This window comes from Cololabis saira, chromosome 15 (assembly GCF_033807715.1).
Source record: "Cololabis saira isolate AMF1-May2022 chromosome 15, fColSai1.1, whole genome shotgun sequence".
NCBI lineage: Eukaryota > Metazoa > Chordata > Actinopteri > Beloniformes > Belonidae > Cololabis > Cololabis saira.
This window is the reverse complement of record NC_084601.1, coordinates 36,786,673-36,808,292: the sequence shown is the minus strand read 5'-3', so window position 1 is coordinate 36,808,292 and position 21,620 is coordinate 36,786,673. Positions and strand designations below refer to the sequence as shown.

The 21,620-nt window shown below is 36.4% G+C and overlaps 2 protein-coding genes and 1 non-coding gene across 3 annotated transcripts; 2 read left to right on the top strand and 1 right to left on the bottom strand.

Annotated features, from left to right (window-relative positions):
* Window positions 1-2,576: 2,576 nt before the first annotated feature.
* On the top strand, window positions 2,577-2,647 carry trnag-ccc (transfer RNA glycine (anticodon CCC)). Its single transcript has one exon. It is a non-coding gene; the product is annotated as a tRNA-Gly (tRNA).
* Window positions 2,648-4,375: 1,728 nt separating this feature from the next.
* On the top strand, window positions 4,376-6,877 carry LOC133460874 (major histocompatibility complex class I-related gene protein-like). Its single transcript, XM_061741619.1, has 3 exons — window positions 4,376-4,490; window positions 4,642-4,920; window positions 6,525-6,877. The coding sequence occupies exons 1-3, from the start codon at window positions 4,376-4,378 to the stop codon at window positions 6,875-6,877; spliced, it is 747 nt and encodes a 248-aa protein (XP_061597603.1).
* A 10,416-nt stretch (window positions 6,878-17,293) lies between these two features.
* On the bottom strand, window positions 17,294-20,868 carry LOC133460873 (hemicentin-1-like). Its single transcript, XM_061741618.1, has 4 exons — window positions 20,808-20,868; window positions 20,137-20,349; window positions 18,180-18,413; window positions 17,294-17,436 (listed from the first exon to the last, which is right to left on the bottom strand). The coding sequence occupies exons 1-4, from the start codon at window positions 20,866-20,868 to the stop codon at window positions 17,294-17,296; spliced, it is 651 nt and encodes a 216-aa protein (XP_061597602.1).
* Window positions 20,869-21,620: the final 752 nt, after the last annotated feature.

Below are 21,620 nucleotides of genomic sequence, written 5' to 3'. Positions count from 1 at the left end.
ATTTACACTGAGTAGCTCTGTAGGCTGTTACAGGAGGCGAGTTGAGCATTTGCAGGTACAGATACTCCTTTAGTGAACCGAAACTGTTTATGAAAGCTTAGAAACATTTTCCTTATGAGACCAATTGATATGGCTCTTTTGTTTAGCGTGTGCAGTCTCAAAGGCCGTTGGGACCAGAAAGTGTAAGCATGTTACTATTGGCATCTCTCCACTGCCTTCATTTTCATTTTCAAGATAGATTTTAAGATTGTACTGATTGCTTTTAAGTTTTTTTTGGCACTGCTGTATTCGTTTGATGTTATTCATGTTCCTTCAATAGCTGCTCCTATTCTCTGGAGCAGAATACCGCTACAAAATAAACTACAAATGTCTTTACTCATGACATCTCTCTTGTTATTGATCTATAATTCAAACTGAACAATGACATCTGGTAAATACTTTATTACTTTGCTGTGTTCTTATGTGCATTTATTCTAATGTTGTTGATATTTGGCTGTAAAACTCTGAACATTAGTTATTTAAAAAAATGCTATTTGAATAAACTTAAATTGACTTGAAATCAAGCCAATTCTCCATTCTGATCTGTTCATGACATACAATATATGAAAATAAAATATAGAAAAGCCTTTTCATTCTAAGGTCAAAGCTAAATTGTACCTTTTTGTTACAGTAAAACTTTGCATCCTCAAGTCTGAAAAGCCAAATATTTTTTTTCAGATATTTTAATTATCAGCTACTCTAGAATTTTAAAGATGCAACTCAAACTCTGACCACATGAATAACCTTATTTAAATCCATATGCCACATTGTTGGGATATATTTTCTTGTTAAATTAAAGTTGCCAAAGAAACTGGAGTGAGAGCTGAACAAAAGATTAAACAAAAGTCCTAAAAAGAAATTGTACAATTTACATCATTCTGCCTTTGACTCTAAGTAACATTGTCACAGATAATTCTTGTGATGACCATGTCTGCATTTTTAGACATGACGGTCCCCATCAAACTAAAAGAGATTTTAATTTCTTGTGAAAATCCTAATATCTTGAAAAATATTGTGCATATGAATGGAAAATTAAAGCAAGTCTAGTATGTTTTTTTGGACATTGAGACAGAAACGACTAATCTTTTACTTGCACGTTTGTGCCGGCTGTCACAGAATACCCTGGGAACTGGTGCTGCCCTTCACTTACTATTGCCTTTTTGAAGTTATGTGTTTATCCACACATTGTTTTTAAAGTAACAATCACATTTATTCATCTTCAGTAGTTATCAATAATAATTATCCAATTATTTTTCAAGTGAGTTGGTTTGCTTTGGATTTCAGCTGCTTAAATGCAAAGCCAATTAGCTTTTGTCGAAAGAGACGTGAATAAACTTAAACAGCTTGAACAAAATGATCCAGACATTTGAACAAATCCTTGACCGCACTGTGACACATGAATGCATAATGATGGTAGCTGTCATCCAAACTTAACTCACTGATACGTGAAACTGAAACTAACTATGCACGCAACAAAGTCCAACTCTGACGGCGGTCAATAGCGCATGAAAAGAAAAAAATGGAAAAGAAAAGAAAAGAAATCCATAACCTCAAGTTACAGTAAAACATTAAATGAAAACATCCTCAAAAGAGAAATGAGAAGGAGACAAGACAACAAGACATAGTTGGAGAGTGAGTAAAACCACCTAGACTTCACAGGCAAAGCTCTTTTTGCTGGTATAATATATGACACTTATTAAGGTTCATCCATACATTAGTACGCGGTTGCCTGTTATCTTGTTATTTTCATTTCATTTTCATTTTATTCTTTATTTCATTCCAAAAATAAAACAAACAATTCAATACAAATACAAACACAAATGTTCATAAATTGTGAATGAAAAGGGAGCAGAAAGAAGAAGAATCTTTTTCCAAGAAATAAATTCACAAATAACATAAATTAAAAATTTAAAAAACAACAACTAAGTAAATAAAAAACTAAAATAAAATAAAATTACCGCCGGCTATGGGTATTTCAATCAAACTTAACTAACATATTTCATTATATTTACTTAACATACAGGCTTTAATTGTTCTTTTGAATGTAATGTTTGATTTGGATTCTTTGTTTTCTTTATTCAGATTGTTCCATAAACTGATTCCTTTCACAGAAACACAACGTTCCATCAATTTAGTCCTGAATCTTGTTTTCTTTCTTCTTTTAAGTTATACTTGCTTTCTCTTTTTTCAAATCTTTTCTGAATGTTGATTGATAAAGTTTTTTTATGGAATTTAAACATAATTTGCAGAATACTATAATCTACTAATTCATGAAATTTCACCAATTGTAAGTGAAGGAATAATGGATTTGTTGGATCTCTATATCGTTTTCTACTGATTATTCTATTTTTTTTTGCAAAATGAAAAAAAAAGACACAGTAGTTGTGTCAAGCACTGATTTTATTTTAAATAAGGCAGAGGTCATCTTACTATCTTACTAGAGGCTGGTTTACGAAAAAGCTGCAGCCCCACATCCCAGAATAGTGTTTAAAAGTCTAAAATCAAGCTGTTTAGCAGTAAAGGACTGTGAACGTGAGGCACCGCTGGTGTAGTGGTATCATGCAAGATTCCCATTCTTGTGACCCGGGTTCGATTCCCGGGCGGTGCATGTGAATTTCCTAAGTTTCCTTTGGGATTGATAAAGTATCTGTTCATCAATTTAAGCTTTATGTGGTTGATGTGAAGACAGAGAGCAGGATAATTAATTGCAGTTTTGCATTATACCCAGTAGTCGAGTTGAAATAAAAACGGTCAAAATCATCCCCCCTTTCCATCCCTTATGTCATTTCATCAATGAATGTGGTTTTACTGCTATTTCAACATTTAGAGTCATCACCAGAAAAATGTGAAATCTGACAGTGGGACAAGATTTATCTTCTCATTACAAGCAAATAAATCTTGTTCCACTGGCAGATTTTTCTACTTATTTCAAGTGAAAATCTACTGGAAACAGGTGAAAATTGTTGTTTTTTCCAGTGATGAGTCTTGTTTTAAGTGTAATGAGATTTTTTTACTAAAATGAGAAGTTTTAACTAGACATAAGACAAATATTCTTGTTAATATTTTGAGTTTTTGCAGTGATCCATTTTACTTATCCTGTGAAGGACAGAGTCATATTGATAAGTTCAGAAAAGTGTTTTTTATTGTTGTGTTTTGATGTATTTGATGTAAGCCCAGTGGATATTTAAAGCTTACAGAAGGCTGCATTTAACTGCTGCTATGTCATTCCTGCAGTATTTCTGCAGGTGTTTTGGTCACTGCTATTATTTGTAATATATTATATTATTTGTAATCAGCACAAATTATCTGTTCCCATATGATAAAATCCACCACCCCCCCTGATTCTTTTTTACAACTCGAGTACTGATTATACCTGAATTCATAGCAGCAGTTTACATACTATGTTGCAGCATGAGGTTTAAAATGGACTGTAGAGATTTGGAGGAGCAGCACAAACAGGATTATTTACACCTGGAAAACTATAGTGGATTATACTTTTTTCAGCAATGATGTTATTAGTCTGAGTGAAATTCATCCTTCATCTAATCTGTGAAGTGAAAATATATTCAGGTCAAGCAGAATTTTTAAAGATGCATCCATTGGATGTCGGTCAAGTTTGAACACGCCTCCATTGCTCACAAAATAAGAATTTAACCAGGAAACATCTATTTCCTGAACAAACGTGTCAAACAGACTCTTCAGCTCAGTTTTTCAACTTCACTCCATCTGTCTGATCACAATGAAGACAGTAATGATTCTGCTCTTCTGTCAGCCTGCATGTCCAGGTAAGATTCTCTACTAACTCTCATTCATTTACTTTATCATTTTTACTGAGGTTAATTTTTTAAGCTTATCAAAAGATCACATGTATTTGTTCCTGCGTCAGCTCTCAACCTCAGCTCTCAAGTCTTTTGGCTAGAAACAGCTGATGTACCAAATAATTTCAAGGATCTTTTCATCATATAGAGGAAATGGCAGAAATTGTGAAAAAGTTGATCTGAAGGATGATATTGAAGAGCAAATGAAAACAGTAAAATACAAAAACAATAGTCTGCCACGCTATGAGGGTGGGGCAAGTGAAAATATTTTTCATGTATTTATTTTTATGTTTTTCTTGAATTATTCGCTGAATGTTATTAAAGTAAAAACATGTCTGAATCATGAACATTCTGCTTGTCCCGCAGTGAAATACTACCTGGAGTTTGATCGTTTAATATCTTCTGGATTCCCAAATGTGCATGAATATGTCGTGACAGAAATCGTTCAGGGAGTTATAACATTTTACCTCAACAATGACATGACAACAGCAAAAGTTACACACAACTGGATGAGAGAAATGATCGGAGAAAATAGAAAAGATTGGGATAGGTTAATTTGGGAGTGCAGGGAATGCAAGGACATGTTCAAGGCTGAAACTGAGAGTTATAATCAGCACACAAGCAAAACAGAAGGTATGTTAAAATAGACAAACTGCTTTTTCTTGGTTTAGTTCTTAGTCCTTTCATTAAAATTGTTTAGATCAGTAAAACTCCATTGATGATGTTTACATCTCACACAAGATGTGCCCTATTATTCTACTAACCGACTTTCTGTCCCTCCCAGGTGCTCACATCATCCAGCAGATCATCCACTGTGAACAGGATGATGAAACTAATACGTTTGAAGGTTATGTACGGTATGGTAACAACGGTGAAGACTTCATTGCGTTTGACGTGAAGACGGAGACGTGGATCACTTTGGTACCAGAGGCTGAAACCGTTAAACAGGAGTGGGATGGAAACGAAGTCCGTAACAAGTTTTGGAAGAACATCGTCACAGGACTTTGCTCCACGTGGTTGAATAAGTCTTTGACTTATGGGAAGAGCTATCTGAATAGAAAAGGTAACTTTTTCAGCTGGCGTCATCTTCTCTAATTCCTGTTACTTAATAGGGCCCAAACACTGACAGTGCAAAGGCCATAATGTATCTGTGGGATTTTCTTTTTTCCGTTATTTTCCTTCTTCTGACGAAATAAGGGCCTTTTTTCCCCCTAAACGTGCCCCAAAAGTCACCAAATTTTGCACCAAGCCAGGACTGTCGAAAAATTTGATATTTAATGGTTTGCATTAATGGGCGTGGCCTAATGGCTCAACAGCTCCCCCTAGAAAACTTTGTGCCTCAAGTTCCACAATACGGTTGACCTACATGCACGAAAATCGGTACACACCTGTATCATGTCGCAACTTAAAGAAAAGTCTCTTGGCGCCATGGCCGAAACCGAACAGGAAGTCGGCCATTTTGAATTAATCGTGTCATTTTGGCGCAATTTATGCCATTTCTTCGGCCGTTAATACGGCCCAAACTGTAACGTGTACCCAGGTGTGTTATACATCAAAATGTGCGTCTCCATCCTGCGACGACGCGCATTACTTTTCTCTTTCAAAAGCGTTACCGTGGCGACGATAGATACCAAAAAGCGCGACCCCCCTTCATCTGATTGGTCCATATTTGATAGTTCCTACTTTCTGCCATAACTTTTGAATGGTTTGACATAAAGAGTTGTGGGTGGTGTCATCGGACTCGGTTTAGAGTCCTTAACCTTCATTGGTGTAAATTGAACGGTGGTGTGTAATGGATGATGTCATTTCTGATATACTTATGATGATAAATTGAGTTTTATGTGAACAGCAAAGGCACTTTTTATAGTATTATTGACCTAGGAATGGGGGGGGAACCGGGGGGGGGGGGGGGCGTGAGTGCGAGGGCCCGTTCATGTCTGACCTCCTCTCATCTCTTTTACTCATTTGCTGAATTATTATTATCATTATTGATCAGTTATTGTCAGGTATTTACATAGTCTTATGTTTGTGATTGTGGGTAGTGATTGGTATGGTGTATGATTTCTTCCTCAGAGAAGCTTTGGAGCTACTGCAACCTATCTTTTCCTTCGAAATCAAAGTTCAACTGCTGTTTTTCTTTTTTATTTTACAACGTTTTTTAACATGATGCTGCAAAGCAGCCTGTTTAAATCTCTTGAATGAAAGTCAATCCACATACAGGACTGTCTCAGAAAATTTGAATATTGTGATAAAGTTCTTTATTTTCTGTAATGCAATTAAAAAAAACAAAAATGTCATACATTCTGGATTCATTACAAATCAACTGAAATATTGCAAGCCTTTTATTATTTTAATATTGCTGATTATGGCTTACAGTTAAATATTAAGATTCCCAGAATATTCACATTTTTTGAGATAGAATATTTGAGTTTTCTTAAACTGTAACCATGATCAGCAATATTAAAATAATAAAAGGCTTGCAATATTTCAGTTGATTTGTAATGAATCCAGAATGTATGACGTTTTTGTAATTGCATTACAGAAAATCACAATATTCTAATTTTCTGAGACAGTCCTGTATGTCTGAACTCCAAAAAATGTAAAATGCCAGAATGTTTTCCTCGAGACTGGGTTAATGTCAGTTTGGGCTGATTTCCCCGTCTCCAGATCTCCCGTCTGCATCTCTTCTCCAGGAGAATTCTTCCTCCCCAGTCACCTGCCACGCTACAGGTTTCTACCCTGACAGGGCTGACATGTTCTGGAGGAGAGATGGAGAGCAGATCCATGAAGGTGTGAAGCATGGAGACATCCTTCCCAACCAGGATGAATCCTTCCAGATGATTGTTGACCTGGACGTTTCATCAGTCCCATCTGAAGACTGGATGAGATACGACTGTGTGTTCCAGCTGTCTGGTGTCCCAAATGTCATTATCATGAAACTGGACAAAGATGTGATCAAGAGCAACCGGAGGAAAGCTTTAACAGGTAATGAAAGCAACGAAAAGAAGGTTCACTTCTGAATGTCATTTTGTCATCCAGAAGTTTGGGAGTTTAGTGATGGTGACTGAACTGAGAGAGAGAGAGACAGAGCAAAATAAGCAGAAATATTCGGAGTAATGTGAAAAAAAGTTTTCTAAACACTTTATCCTTCATTTTTCACCATAAAATGTATATGTGCATTTCCTTAGAGCAGTGGTTCCCAACCTTTTTTCCTTGTTCCCCCCCTACTTGTGTCTAAGAACAGCCAGGCCCCGCGACCCGTACGTACTAGCACCAAAAGAGTCTTTAATTGAAAAAATTAACATTAATTATGTTTTTTTTTTATACATTTCTCTTTGGTTTACTATGTATACATATGACTTTGTTTTTCTCCAATGTCACCAATGTATAAAATACGCACAAAAGGACATAAAAGGACATAAAAATATTTCTGAAAAATGTCTCTTTTAATATGAGACCAAATTTTTTTTAACATTTTTCCTTTAACAACCTGTCGGAGTAAATTAAATGTTGAGTAATGATATAATAATAAGGAATGAAATAATGTCCTGTGTTTGTCACCAGTGTATAAAAAACACAAAACATATTCAAGACATTCATAAATTATTCCTAACAATGTCTTAAGAATGACTCATTCGCAAATATAATTTTTACAACTGCATAATTTCAAAGCAGACAAAGTTTTGCGTACCCCCAGAGATCTCTGGCGTCCCCCCAGGGGGGCCCGGACCCCAGGTTGGGAGACAATGCCTTAGGCTTAGAGCATCATGGACTCCTCCAAAATACACTTACAGATTTTTTTTGAATCTCAAACAGTCACCATTATTTGAAGTTAACATAGTTTGGAACCTTCCTTTAACAGGCTGGGTTTTGTTTAAAAGTAGGTTGACAGGAAATGGGTATAGAGTGGAGAAACGGACACATAGGGGAGAGTGACAGGCCAGGACTGGAACCTGCATGCCTGCATGAGGGCACGAGCTTCTGTAAATGTAAATGGATAGCTCAGCCCACTGAGTTATCCAGGGCCCTAACAGGCTGTTTAATGTTAATACTATTGAAACAGCTTGCACAGCTCCAGTTAAGAAGTAAATATGGCTTGTTTTGACTTGCTCATGTACAGTTTCTATAAGGTAGATGAAAAATGCTCCTACACTGATAAAAATATTGTGCTTGATCTACTTAAAAAAAGTCATAAAATAAGTCAACTTTTTGCATGAGATTATTATGTCGATCAAGAAAGACTAGTCTTTGTATAAACTACTTAATTTTTTGTATGTAAATAATACATTTTGCAAGTACAGTCAACTTAATTGTGTTAAGTGACTTATGACTTGACTTTACTTGCAAAAATTACGTTGACTTTATTTTCAAAATTAAGTTCACTTCATTTGCCAAAATTAAGTTGACTTTACTTGCAAATTAATTTTGTACATACTAAAAATGAAGTAGTTTATACAAAGTCTTTCTTGATCTACATAAAAATCTCATGCGAAAAAGTTGCCTTAATTTTTTTAAAGTAGATCAAGCAAGATATTTTTTACTGTGGTTTCTACTAAAACAAATAAAGCATGTTTCATCTAAACGTTGGTCAATCTGCCCAATAGATTAAAATTGTTAAAGGAAAAGTAAATAGAACAAGATCGTTGCTTGTTGTTTGTGTGTAAAGGAAAAGATTGTCTGGGATTACATAAATACTGCTGTTAAGGAAAAAATGCACAATGTCTTGTTTTTTGAACAAATGCAGATTAAGTTCAAAACTAGATGTATTCATGTCAGTGGCGTAGCCACGGGTGTGCCAGGGTGTGCCAGTGCCACCCAAAGAGACAGCTGGCACACCCAAAAAATTTGATGCATTTTTTTTTTTTTTTGGTATAGTCTTCTAAGTATTCTAAATCTAGGCTAATCTACGCTATTAGTATGTAATCATGATGTTCAAAATAATTCAAAATAAAGAAATCTTATTTTTGCATCCCGTCAGGCGATGTGTCGCGGCAGCTGGACTGTTAAACCTAAATTATGGTTCCGCGTTAAATCGACGACGTCGATCACGCGCGAGCACGCGCAGCAGCGCGAGTGTTTTGGATTGACGGTAACTTTATGGAGAGGTAGAAAAAAAGAAGAGAGGAAGAGAGAGAAAGAATCAGGACAGGCAGGGGAAGCCAACAGGTTGGTCTAATATTAAGTGGAAGTGTAGGAAGAGCCACTTGGTAGGCTACTAAGTGATTAATATCTAAATATGATTTATATGGAAAGATTGCATAAGCAAGATTTGCAATTTATTCAAAGCTATTAAAAATGCTTGTTGCACAAAAACCTAGATGCCCAGTATGGTTTGAATTTCTGCTGACCAACCTGTCCTTTTGGGAAAATTATATTATTTTATTTTATTATTTTATAATAAAACCATCAGGCCAACCTTAAGCCAAATAGTTGTGTTCTGCCTCTGGTTAAGTAGCTTTGTTGATCATGCGTAATGTGGATACGTTATGGCTCTGAGTGCATGAGTGTTATATTTCACTATGTTTGCTTCATTGGGTAGCTATGTGTGTGTGTGGTTATGTTTTTGTGATGTTTTTTTTTAGGACATGCATAAAGTGTGGTTATTATATTACTTATTATTATATTATATATATTATTATACGTATTATATATTGAGAGCACACACAACATGTGGATATGTTTTGCACTGTTAATAATGTTGGATATACATGCTTTTGAATGTTTGTGGAGGTGTAACGTCTAGTTTTGTTGAAAAAAAATTTGGCACACCCAGGCTTTGCTGGTGCACACCCAAAGTCTCTTTTCTGGCTACGCCACTGATTCATGTAAAGCAACAAACTTTCATTTCATTTCATTTCATTTCATTTTTATTTATTCCATATCATGGAAATAGTTCACATATGTTCCATTCCACGATGGAAAAGGGGCAAGAAGAAGAAAGCCTTATATACCAAGCCCCTTTCTCAAAAAAAAATAAAACAATTCATATGAAGATGGTCTGTCCGTCTGTTCAACAGTCACTACTTATATAATACCAAAAAAAGAAATAATGAAAAAAAACAAAACAAAAAAATAAGAAAACATACACACTAACTCACCAACAATATAAAAACAAAAACAACAAAATATATTTTACCCGTTAAATTCATATTGTCTAATTGTGTGGTCTTTATACAATTTCTTGAACTGTTGAATATTTTTGCAATCCTTGAAATCAGTTGTTAAGGAGTTCCATAATTTTGCACCACATACTGAAATACACATTTGTTTTAAAGTGGTGCGTGCAAACGGATGTTTAAAATCAAATTTCCTTCTATGGTTCTTATCTTCTGAACTAAACACAAAAAAACGTATATTTTCAGGCAATATTTTGCCTTGAACATAACCAATAAAGTCTGTAACTCAATAATATCTTTAAGTTTAATTAATCCTGCATTGATAAAAAGTCCATTGGTGTGTTCTCTTGCCTGCTTTTTATGTATGATCCGTACTGCTCTCTTCTGTAAAATAAACAAAGGCTTGATATTTGTTGTGTATGTATTCTCCCAAACTTCGACACAATAACTAAAATAAGGCAAAATAAGTGAGCAATACAAAATTCGCATTGTCTTGTAATCTAAAACATGTTTCACTTTGTTCAAAACAAAAATATTCTTTGATACCTTGGTTTTAACATAATTTAACTTCATTTTTAATTGTTAATATCACAGATTTGAATATGTTATATTTACATGTGCTTAGATCAGGGGTCGGCAACCCGCGGCTCTAGAGCCGGATTCGGCTCTTTAGCGCCGCCCTAGTGGCTCCTGGAGCTTTTTCAAAAACGTTTGACCTTTTTTTTATTTTTTCTTCTTTTTTTTCTTTTTTCCTTTTTTTCTCTTTTTTTCTTCTTTTTTCCCCTTTTTTTCCTTTTTTCTTCCTTTTTCCTTTCCTTTTTAATCTCAACATTTCGACTTTTTTCTCGACATTTCGACTTTTTTCTTGACATTTTGGCTTTCGCCATTTGCCTTCATTCTAAGGCTTATACATACAAGACTTTTTTTCTTTTTCTTTTTTTGCTCCAGACATATTTATTTTTTGTGTTTTTGTTCCAATATGGCTCTTTCAACATTTTGGGTTGCCGACCCCTGGCTTAGATGTATTTTTTTCAGTGTATTTGAGGTAGATAACTAAGGTAGGAGAGCAGAAAAAGTTAAAAGTCAATAATATCTGGTTTACTTTGTTGAACATAGTTAAAGGATGTGAAATTGAACAGTGTATTAAAATCTGGGCTATCCTGGTTTCCTTACTTTTTTTTTTTCTGAGCAGGAACCTTCTCTGAGATGAGCACCGTCATCATCACAGCTGTAACTACTGTTCTTATTGTTGCCATCGTCATCATCATCGTCGCTTTTATAAGATTTATTGATCAGAGGAACGGCCATGAGATACGCTGGTCACCTGTCCAGAGGGAACTGCACCTCTCGGACACTAAAACGGAGATCAGCTCCAGGAAGCCTCTGTCACCCAGGATGGAATAAAACAGGTATTGAAAAAAAGGAGAAGGGTAAAAAACTCAATGAACTGGTGTTGATTAAACTTCAAGATGATTTTAAATGTAATACTGCACCAAAATGTATGAAGCAAAACTACTTATACTGTAGATCAGTTTAAAAATCCCTGTGAATAATCTGAAAAAGCAAAGAGAACAGGTACTGTATTTATCCTTTATATTGATGAAATGATATTCAGAGAGAAAAATACGTTTTTGTCTGAATTGTACTATTAAAATATATCTGTCTTCATGTGATTGCTTGTTCTATTTCAAAAAGAGCATTTTTGTTTCCAGCATTTGATATTGTATCAACAGTTTTTTGTATATTTAGTCCAGAATAAGTTGCCTAAAGTTATCTTTTGAACTTCTTATATGACTCGTCTTTTAAAGCTTCTTCCTAGACATCATCTGTCTCTAAAAAACTCTCAAAAACAAGATTATAAATTGTGAACTGCTGTCACATATTCCGGTATTTCCTTTAACAAACAAGTTATAAAAAGAACACGCTGTGTTTAAACTCATTCACTCAAATTGACAAGTGTTTTGAAGTGTTATTTGTTTTAAGGCAAAAATATTTTATTTCTCTGATTTCTATCCAAACTAGGTCAAAGGCAGAATAGTTCATCTGGACTAGAAGCTGGTACTAGTTCAGCAGGTTTTCTGTTTTGCCAAATAAAGTCGAAGAAACTGAGACTGAGCCAAGAGGAAGCAGCTTTACTTATGAAGGTTAAAACAACATGAAATGAGAGCAGGCGTGTTCATGCTGGTGTGAAAAACTAATTCTGTGTAACTTGAAGATTAGGTGAAAAGGCCCTAGTAATCCATGTGAAATATAACAATTCCTCAATGTATAGTTCCTTTATTAAAAATGTAACGTTCTATTAATCCTCAAAGGGAGGTTATGAAGATGACCTTCATTTAATGCTTTTTATTTCTACCCACTTTCACTTTCAGGTAACAGGCGTTTTAATGAACCGTCACCAAGCATCACAAGTTGCTATGCACACATCACATCTGATTGCTGAATTGTTGGATTTCTTCATGTAGATTAACTCCTTGTTGTTCTGAGTTTGTAGCTATTTAAATATAAGCCAATGAAAATGCAGCTGCATGAGATGTTGCAGAATCATGACATGCTGATGAGAAGTGGACAACTGGAACAACAGGACATCATGTATGGCCTAGTGGAGAGGATATCAGGATTTTTTAAACAATTTATATGTGTGAATGAGGAACGCAGACATATGTGTACTGAATAAGAACCTGGACTTCTGCAGAGACTGGTCAGCTGGTGGTACGAGCTCAGACCAGACAGTGAGATTGGTTTTCAGTAATTATGCTGCCCTCTGCTGGAATCAACTGCACATGGAGCTTAAATTTGCTCCACAGGTAACAATATTTTAAAACAAATTATATATTTTTAATGAAGACATCTACCTGTTTTTCTTATTGCATTCTTATTATGTGTGTTATTTTTCTAATAAACATGTTTTTGGACTGTGGGAGGAAACTGGACTACCTGAAATACAAGGTGACCATGCAAACTCCACACAGGAATGTCCCTTTGTAAAGGTGCAGTTGCATGTTGCTTTACTGATCAAGCTGATCAAGAACTACCCTGTATATGATTTCATACTGTAGTTTGGATAAATGGTCTACTACGGATTTGCTGCAGTAAGATCAATGACTTAATGCTCGTCCACGCAGCCTTTGCATGCCCGCCTTGGTTATTCAAATTCTGTCTATTTTTGTCTACACTGATGGCTTCTGGTGCTAATTAACGCTAAACATACTGTACAGGCTTATGATCCCGTATCTTTAACTTCACTAGTACACCAGTTCCCACAAAGTGTTAATACTTGAGCAGTCGGCACAACAATATTTGGAGAACCACTTAAACAATTTTATTTTGGATTATTCATGATGGATTTTTTTTCATGCAGGAATTATTTTCAGCCCTCAACGCCTTTCTCCGTCGCATGACATCACAGCAGCCCCTCCTGTGTTAATGCAAGCACATCTTACTAACACACAGTTATAAGCAGGTTATTCCGTTGCCCTTTACATTTAGTGATTTTCAGAATATTTTGGAATATTTTAGCAATTTTTATTTCAAAGAAGGCACCAAATGATAAATGTAGCAACAAACTGTAATTACTTTGTGTCAGATATTCCCTTCATGGCCTTCTCTGCTTCAGCCACACAGAGGGAGACCATCGTGTTATTGATTGTGACGAGGGTGCACCACAAATTTAGAGGGAGCTAAATTGATCAAGCAGAGTATTAAAATGCAGTTGGTTCGTTAAGAAAAGAGAGCAGTAAAACAGCTGATGAGGATATGGATGGGAGTCAGGGAGGAAAATGAAGGTATTCTGTTGCCTAATATAATCACAAGTGAATAAAATGTACGATTTGGTGCCCATATAAACGTTTCTATGGCACACAACCACATATTTCTCATGTTGGAAGTGTCTAGAAAAGCTTTTTATAAACACCTGCACTGTTTCTCCCGTATGCTCCAAGAAAACAAGTGGGGAATACGGGGAAGAGTATGCAGTTTCCTTTTGACCGCATGTTGTCTCCCTGATCTGGAGAAAATTGTAGTTGACATTTATAAATCACTCTTAATTTGTCTGAAGGCTAATAAAGCTTAGATCAACTGATGCAAAAAAAAAAAAGAAAAGATCAATGACTTAATACTAATAGTTAGTATCTGATACTGCAGTACTGATTCTGGCAATAGCCCAAACATATGGGACCTAACTCACCTGATAATACAAAATTACACCGAAAAATAAATAAAACCTTAAAGGTAAACACAACAGGGCCGTGTTACAAATCGGTGTCTTCAGGTGTTTAACTGCAAAAAGAAATGAGCATCAGGGTCATATAACATGAATTCTTCAGTAACCTGGAACAATTCACACCGTCACATAGGAAAAAAAAAAATTGGGGGTTTTTCGGGTCGGATCGGGTGTCTATATGCGCAATTTTAACTCTCCAATTATCAAAATACTGGATACCTTCCCCTGCCTCATCATCATCTCTTGCCTCGACACGGGGCCCCACGGCTGCTTGACACCCGGTCGGATCGGTGACTTTTGTAACAAATTTATCAAACAAGCCTTTCAGAGAGGCATTAAACTCTTCCATTTTCTTTAGTTTTTTTCTTTTTTCATCTCCTGAAGGAAATTTCCTGAATCCGTCTCGTTCTCTTGACATTGTGTGACAGTTTGTTCCACACTCCACCCGTCTGGATCAGAGCACCTTGTGTCTGCGCTTGGTCTGATCAGTTGTATTGAACAACAGACACGCGCATCATTGCACATATATTTATTGATATGCACAGATTAGTACACATTTAGGTCTGAAATGGAACGTGACTGTTGATATTTATAAGGGAAAAAAAAAAAAAAAAAAAAAAAAACGGCCCATAGCGCGAGGCCCCTTGGGGCGCGAGGCCCCGTGCGGTCGTACGGTTCGTACACCCCTTGCGGCGGCCCTGCTGCTAAGGTTCTGCCAGGTCTGCCATCTCAGTCTCTTCATAATCATGACATTGTCTGACATTTTCTGAAAAAAAAATAAGATAAAATATTTCAGTACATTAAACTAAATTAAACAGACTTCAGTTTACAGGCTTTACAGACTCTCCTGATAACATCCCCATTTAGTCCAATCAGACAACTTTCCTTTAGGATCATTAAAACTAATTTAATTCAGTTCCTTTATAAATATTTATATAAATATATAAAGACTGTTCAAGAGATACATATGATGTTCAGCCTGGGATTTATTTACAGTACTCACCTTGAAGTTTACTTTTGTATCTGCAGGAGAAGTAGATGATGAACATCAGGGTGATTCCCATCATTAACACTATTACTGATCGCACACCAATAACAAGATCGTAAAGATGCCCTAAAAAAGTGATGATGAGACAAACATGAAAAATAGATAATTACAATAACAACACCATTAACTTGATGCACAGGACAACATACTTGTCAGTATGTAGTTTTCAAAGTTTACATCACTATTGTGTTCCAGTTTTATTTCCTACTTATACATACTTATCCTACTAATTATTTCTATGCTACTTATGAAAAACAGGGAAAAGTCAGTTTACATTTAAAGGACAGTTAAGTTTGTCTTATTAGTTACAATATGTTCATATGTTTTTGTTCAGTCCCAAGCCCACAACATGCTTGATATTCTGCCTTCAAACCTTTTTAAAACAGTTTTTAACTGCATAGCTCCGGATGTATTGCAGATAATAAATATTTCTCTTCAAACAGGCCAGTTTCCCCAGGCCTTGAAAACTGCAGTATTAAAACCTCTTCTAAAAAAATCTAATCTGGATGCTACAACACTTAGTAATAGGCCAATATCAAATCTGCCATCTTTGGGGAAAATCATTGAAAAGGTCGTTTTCCAGCCAGATAACAATAACAATATTAAAGCTGCAAGCAGCGATGAACGGGCCCTCACGCATGCAATTTTCACCAATAAAAGTCAAGGACTCAAAACCGAGTCAGATGACGCCACCCACAACTCTTTATGTCAAACCATTCAAAAGTTATGGCAGAATGTAGGAACTATCAAATATGGACCAATCAGACCCCCTCCATTCTCCACTCAGCCGAACTTAGACATTCTGCCCATGAAGGTAAAGAACAAAATCTGACAAATGGGAAGCTATGGCGGAGTCCAACCCTCACTGGAAATGAGTCAGACTTACAACCGGCACTATGGACTCCCCATGGTAAAGGGGGAAACGTGCTCTCCAGGTCCACAAAGTACATGTAGACTGGTTGGGCAAACTCCCATGCCCCTTTAGGACCCTACTGAGGGTGTAGAGCTGATCCACTGTTATACAAGCAGGATGAATACCACATGATTCCAATTGAATCCAAGGTTCAACAGAGGGACTGTTGCAGATATCTCTGTGATGTTGTACACGTGTGTCAAGACAGCCCCACAACATCCAAAGCCTTAAAGGTATTGTGACATAATTTTTAACATGCTTTTAACACTATTAAAAGTCTTGGCCAATATCCCTCAAATGTGTCTAAAAGAGTGTAACAAGAAAAACTTCACTCTAGTACTCTATTCCTGGCTTTTTATTACAGTGTTTTTTTGCGCTGTGAAAAATGCTTCCTTTTCTCCCTTTCCTGTCAATCATTGCCCCGCTCCTCCTCCAAACCTCCTCCAACCAACCCATACGCTCACAGCGGCGTTGGAGAGTTAAGCCGGGAGCGACAGGCGAAGCATGCACGGAAAAGCAGCACGGAGAAGTAGTCCACAGCAAACAATCATAAAAATAAAGGCATGCAAGCAGCACTGTCCCCTTATCTTAAGTCCAGTCAGTGGCCGCGGGTCTTCTTAGCAGTTTTCCTCCGGTGATTAGAACAAAACAGGCTCTAAACAGCTCCGTGTTAAGCCTCATTTATGGTTCCGCGTTAAATCGACGCAGAGCCTACGCCGTAGGGTTCAGCGTACGGTGCGCGTCGCTACGTAACCCTACGCCGTAGGCTCTGCGTCGGTGTAACGCGGAACCATAAATCAGTCTTTATGGTGCGCTTGAGAGGAGAGGAGACAGGGAGCTGGGTGGAGGGGGCGGTGATTTAGCGGGTTTATACGTAACGATCCGCCACCAAACCACATGCGCCGTTTTTGCATAGTTATGCGGAAAATCCCAGAAAGCACACAATACACTGAATGTTAAAAGTTCGTTGTTTTTTGGGTGTAATTGATGTCAAGACACCCAACAAAACACAAAAAATCAAGAAAAATGTGTTTTTCATGTCACAATCCCTTTAAGAAACTCCAGGAGATTTGTTTTCTTAACCACCTTGGTGACCTTTGAAGTAAACATAATAATATCACATGTAAATTGGTTAAATTACTTGAACATCCTTTTGTTTGTTGTCATACCTGTGCTTGGCTTTGGTGTTGAAACCGTCGTCACGGTTGAAAGGGTTGTTTCTTTGGTCTGGACTGTACTTGGTACTGTCATTGTAGTTGTTGCTACAGTGCTCTTTTTTCCTGTGTGATGAACAAAAATACATGGAATTTAAATCTATTGCAAACTTTTTACATGACTTTTTACATGACAATTAAAAGTTGCTTGAACTGAATATTTTTCTGAACCAGACGGGGAAATTAGACTTTAAATATTGGGCCTAAAGTCCACAGGGATGAAGGACAAATGATTCTGGAGTTTTTAGTTTCACATGAGAAATTCAAGTTTATATAAAAGAGTTTCTACATTTGATATTTGATTTAAAGTTACACAAAGATACAAAGAAGACAGAGGCACTTTTGGGATCATCTGTTCTGAGATGCAAAACAACTATAGTATAGTAAGTAGCCTATAGTGGGATTCTTAAATCTAAAGTGCTAATTTTGACCTTGTCATTTTGATTTTAGTCCCCTTTGGCAAAATCAGTGTTTAATTTGTCAAAAGATATGTTAGTTCAGATGTTCACAGAGGGCTGGTGAAGAAAATAAAGTCACAAAGACGATGTTTAAACAACGTCCACCCAGAGAGAATGAATAGCTGGAACAGCATTTGCACTGATATGAAATCAGACGTCTTGTTTCAGGCGCATTATGTTTCAGCTTGTATGTGGTTTTTGCTTCCGTTCTAGACAGCAAAGATAATACATTTTATTTTGTTTCCTTTCTTACAATGATGTGGTTGTTTGATGTTGGATAAACAGAAATGAAAGTAGAATCTGTCTCTATATGTATGTGAGCTGCATTTGTCCTGGTGTCTCATCGCTCACCTCTGTCAGATCTCTTGCTCACATTCACGTATAGATCTGGTTTTCCATCGCAGTAGTACAGTCCAGAGTCTTTAGGCTTCACATTTCTTATGGTCAGGGTCTTGTCCTCAGTAGAAACATCAAACCTTCCTGCGTTCAGTCCTCTTCTCCTTTCTGGAACATGTGATCCTCCATAATCACGAGGACATCTCAGAGAGATGCTGCTGCCCTCTGTAACATTCTCTATGATTGTTCCTAGGGAAAAATAACTATAATCAGTACTGGAGTTGAGGGGGGATGAGGGGGGATGAGGGGGGATGAGGGGGGACGGCATCCCCCCCTGAAATAAAAACGGTCAAAATCATCCCCCCTGTAAAACTGCCATCCCTCCTTTCCATCCCTTATGTCATTTCATCAATGAATGTGGTTTTACTGCTATTTCAACATTTAGAGTCATCACCAGAAAAATAACTTATTTGACAATTTTCACCTGTTTCAAGTAAATTTTCACTTTAAATAAGTAGAAAAATCTTTCTAAGATTTATCTTCTCATTACAAGCAAAAAAATATTGTTCCACTGGCAGATTTTTCTTATTTCAAGTGAAAATCTACTTGAAACAGGTGAAAATTGTTGTTTTTTCCAGTGATGAGTCTTGTTTTAAGTGTAATGAGATTTTTTTTTACTAAAATGAGACATTTTAACTTGAAATAAGACAAATATTCTTGTTAAGATTGTGAGTTTTTGCAGTGATCCATTTTACTTATCCTGTGAAGGACAGAGTCATTGATAAGTTTAGAAAACTGTTTTTTATTGTTGTGTTTTGATGTATTTGATGTAAGCCCAGTGGATATTTAAAGCTTACAGAAGGCTGCATTTAACTGCTGCTATGTCATTCCTGCAGTATTTCTGCAGGTGTTTTGGTCAGTGCTATTATTTGTAATATATTATATTATTTGTAATCAGCACAAATTATCTGTCCCCATATGATAAAATCCTCCATCCCCCCTGATTTCTTTTTACAACTCGAGTACTGATTATAATGAATACAAACGTAGGTCTATGGCGGCTCTATGTTTACTGAGGGAATTAACTTGCTAAAATTAGGTATTTTTGTGATATTTTAATTGATCTAAAAGTGGGAGACAGCCCAAGGTGAAATGGCAGTAACGCAGTCTGAACAGATCAGGCCACACTGACAAGCAGCAGAGCAGCTACTGAGGAGACTGAAGCTGCAGGGACTTTCTGTGTGTGTTTCCCATATCCTGTGTTCTGATTATTCTTGCACTTAAGCCTGTGATGTCCTAATAAAACACCCACTGAACGCAAACGGTTATCAGAAATTTCTATCATCGAGCTGAGAATATGCATACTAACACAGAGAAAAAGTGAAAAAGGAGAACAAGCACAAGAAACATGTACCACGGGACTAAACAGAGAGAGAAAACATGCCAAAATGTTGTCGTTCAATGTGAAGCAGGAGTGTCTGAGAGACTAGGAAGGATCTTCTACTGTATAAACCCAACATCCTGGTGCACTACAAACGTAACATCAGCCTCAGATAAAAACTGGTTCAACGAAAGAAAAAAAACACAATCCCGGAAATGACCAATGCAGGAGTGAACGGGCCTTTACAAACCAAAACAACTCCAAAAATACACGACACATGGAGGAGCAGCCCATCTAGTCAAGATTGAGCGGTTCACCTGCATCTCAAACATGAGGGACTCTTTTTAGGTCAGTAAAGTAAATGTTTTAGACAGAAAGGACAGATGGCTCAGAAGAGAAGTAAATGAAGCCGTTTATCTCAAACAGCAAAGACAGAGAAGCTGGACTCCAGTTTCACCCAAAAAAACAATCCTCGTACAGAATTCAGATTTCAATATTTCACTAAAGAAATTATTTTTCAGTGTAAGAAGATTAACTTGTTACCAAAGAAGAACTCTTTTGAAAATAGTATTTGATAAAGTGTGATATTACCTGATGGGATCACTGTCAGCTCCACGGCTGTTTCATAATTACAGAAGTATCTTCCAGAGTCTGAGACAGTAATCCCGGAAATGACCAATGACTTGTCTCCTTGTGTACTATAAATAAAATTTGACTGTTTAATGTGTTTTATATCATTGTCACCATCAGTTGTCACTATTTTCTCTTGTCTTCCATCCTTCTCTCTGCTCCATGTAACTTCACCTTTCACAGAGGAACAACGTAAAGTGATCTGCCCTTTTTCATGAACTGCTTGACGAATTACATCTGAAAAAAAAAATATTTGCAGAATTAGTTCTCAGAGTTCAGATTCACACTGACCCTTTAAAAAGTAAGCACAAGCTGACACAATGCAGTTGTAATACAGTATGTTATTGTATAAGTATGTTTCAATAAATACATTCAAAGGGAATTTTAATGAATACCATTTCTTGCCTGTTTTGTTTTGTTCTGAAAATTTTTGACTGATTGTAAAGCATAACAAACCATTTCACTATATTCGACCACTTTATCCAAAACATTGTAAAATAATCCACAGATGGCAACGATTTTGAAAGTGACACAAAACAGAAATCACAACATCGTCATGTCGTTTGCAAAATTGTGTTTCAAACTAACTTACAAAGTCACAAATATATCACAGCAAACATATGTGTTCTCACCCGCAGTGACATGAGAGTTGAGACCAAAGACCAGCAGGCAGAAGTAGATGCTCAGCAACATCCTGAAAGAGACTGAATATGTGATCACTGGCCACAGTTTTTATGTAGGTTAAAAACCGGAACTCAACTGCAGAGGTCTAAACACATTTGTCTTCACACCGATGTCTGTTTGTGGTTACTCAGTTTTAATGCAGCCTGTACTTGAATCTGCACTATGAACATAACTTTAACAAATGTGACCAAAACGTTCAGAATGTGCAGAAAATAAATACACATGAGACTGACTTGTGAATGTGAATCTGAATTCAAATTCATTAATTTGTGTAGAGTGGACGAAGGGTGGAGATAAAAGTGTCAGTAGGGATGTTTGACATGAGAATAGGTAGCAGTAAAAATGAAAGAGAAGATTTACAGTGGTGAAAACAGCTGTGTTATATGGTCTAGATCAGGGGTCGGCAACCCAAAATGTTGAAAGAGCCATTTGGACCAAAAACACAAAAAACAAATATGTATGGAGCCACAAAAAATGAAAAGTCTTGTATCAGCCTTAGAATGAAGGCAACACATGCTGCATTATTAGTTATAACTGGGGGAGATTTTTTTTTTTCATTATGCACTTCAAAAAAAAAGTCGAAATGTCGAGAAAAAAGTCAAAATTTGGAGAGAAAAGTCGAAATTTTGAGAAAAAAGTCGAAATGTTGAGATTAATGTTGAAGTACAATCTTAAGAAAAAAGTCGAAATGTCGAGAAAAAAGTCGAAATGTCGAGAGAAAAGTCGAAATGTTGAGAGAAAAGTCGAAATTTTTAGAAAAA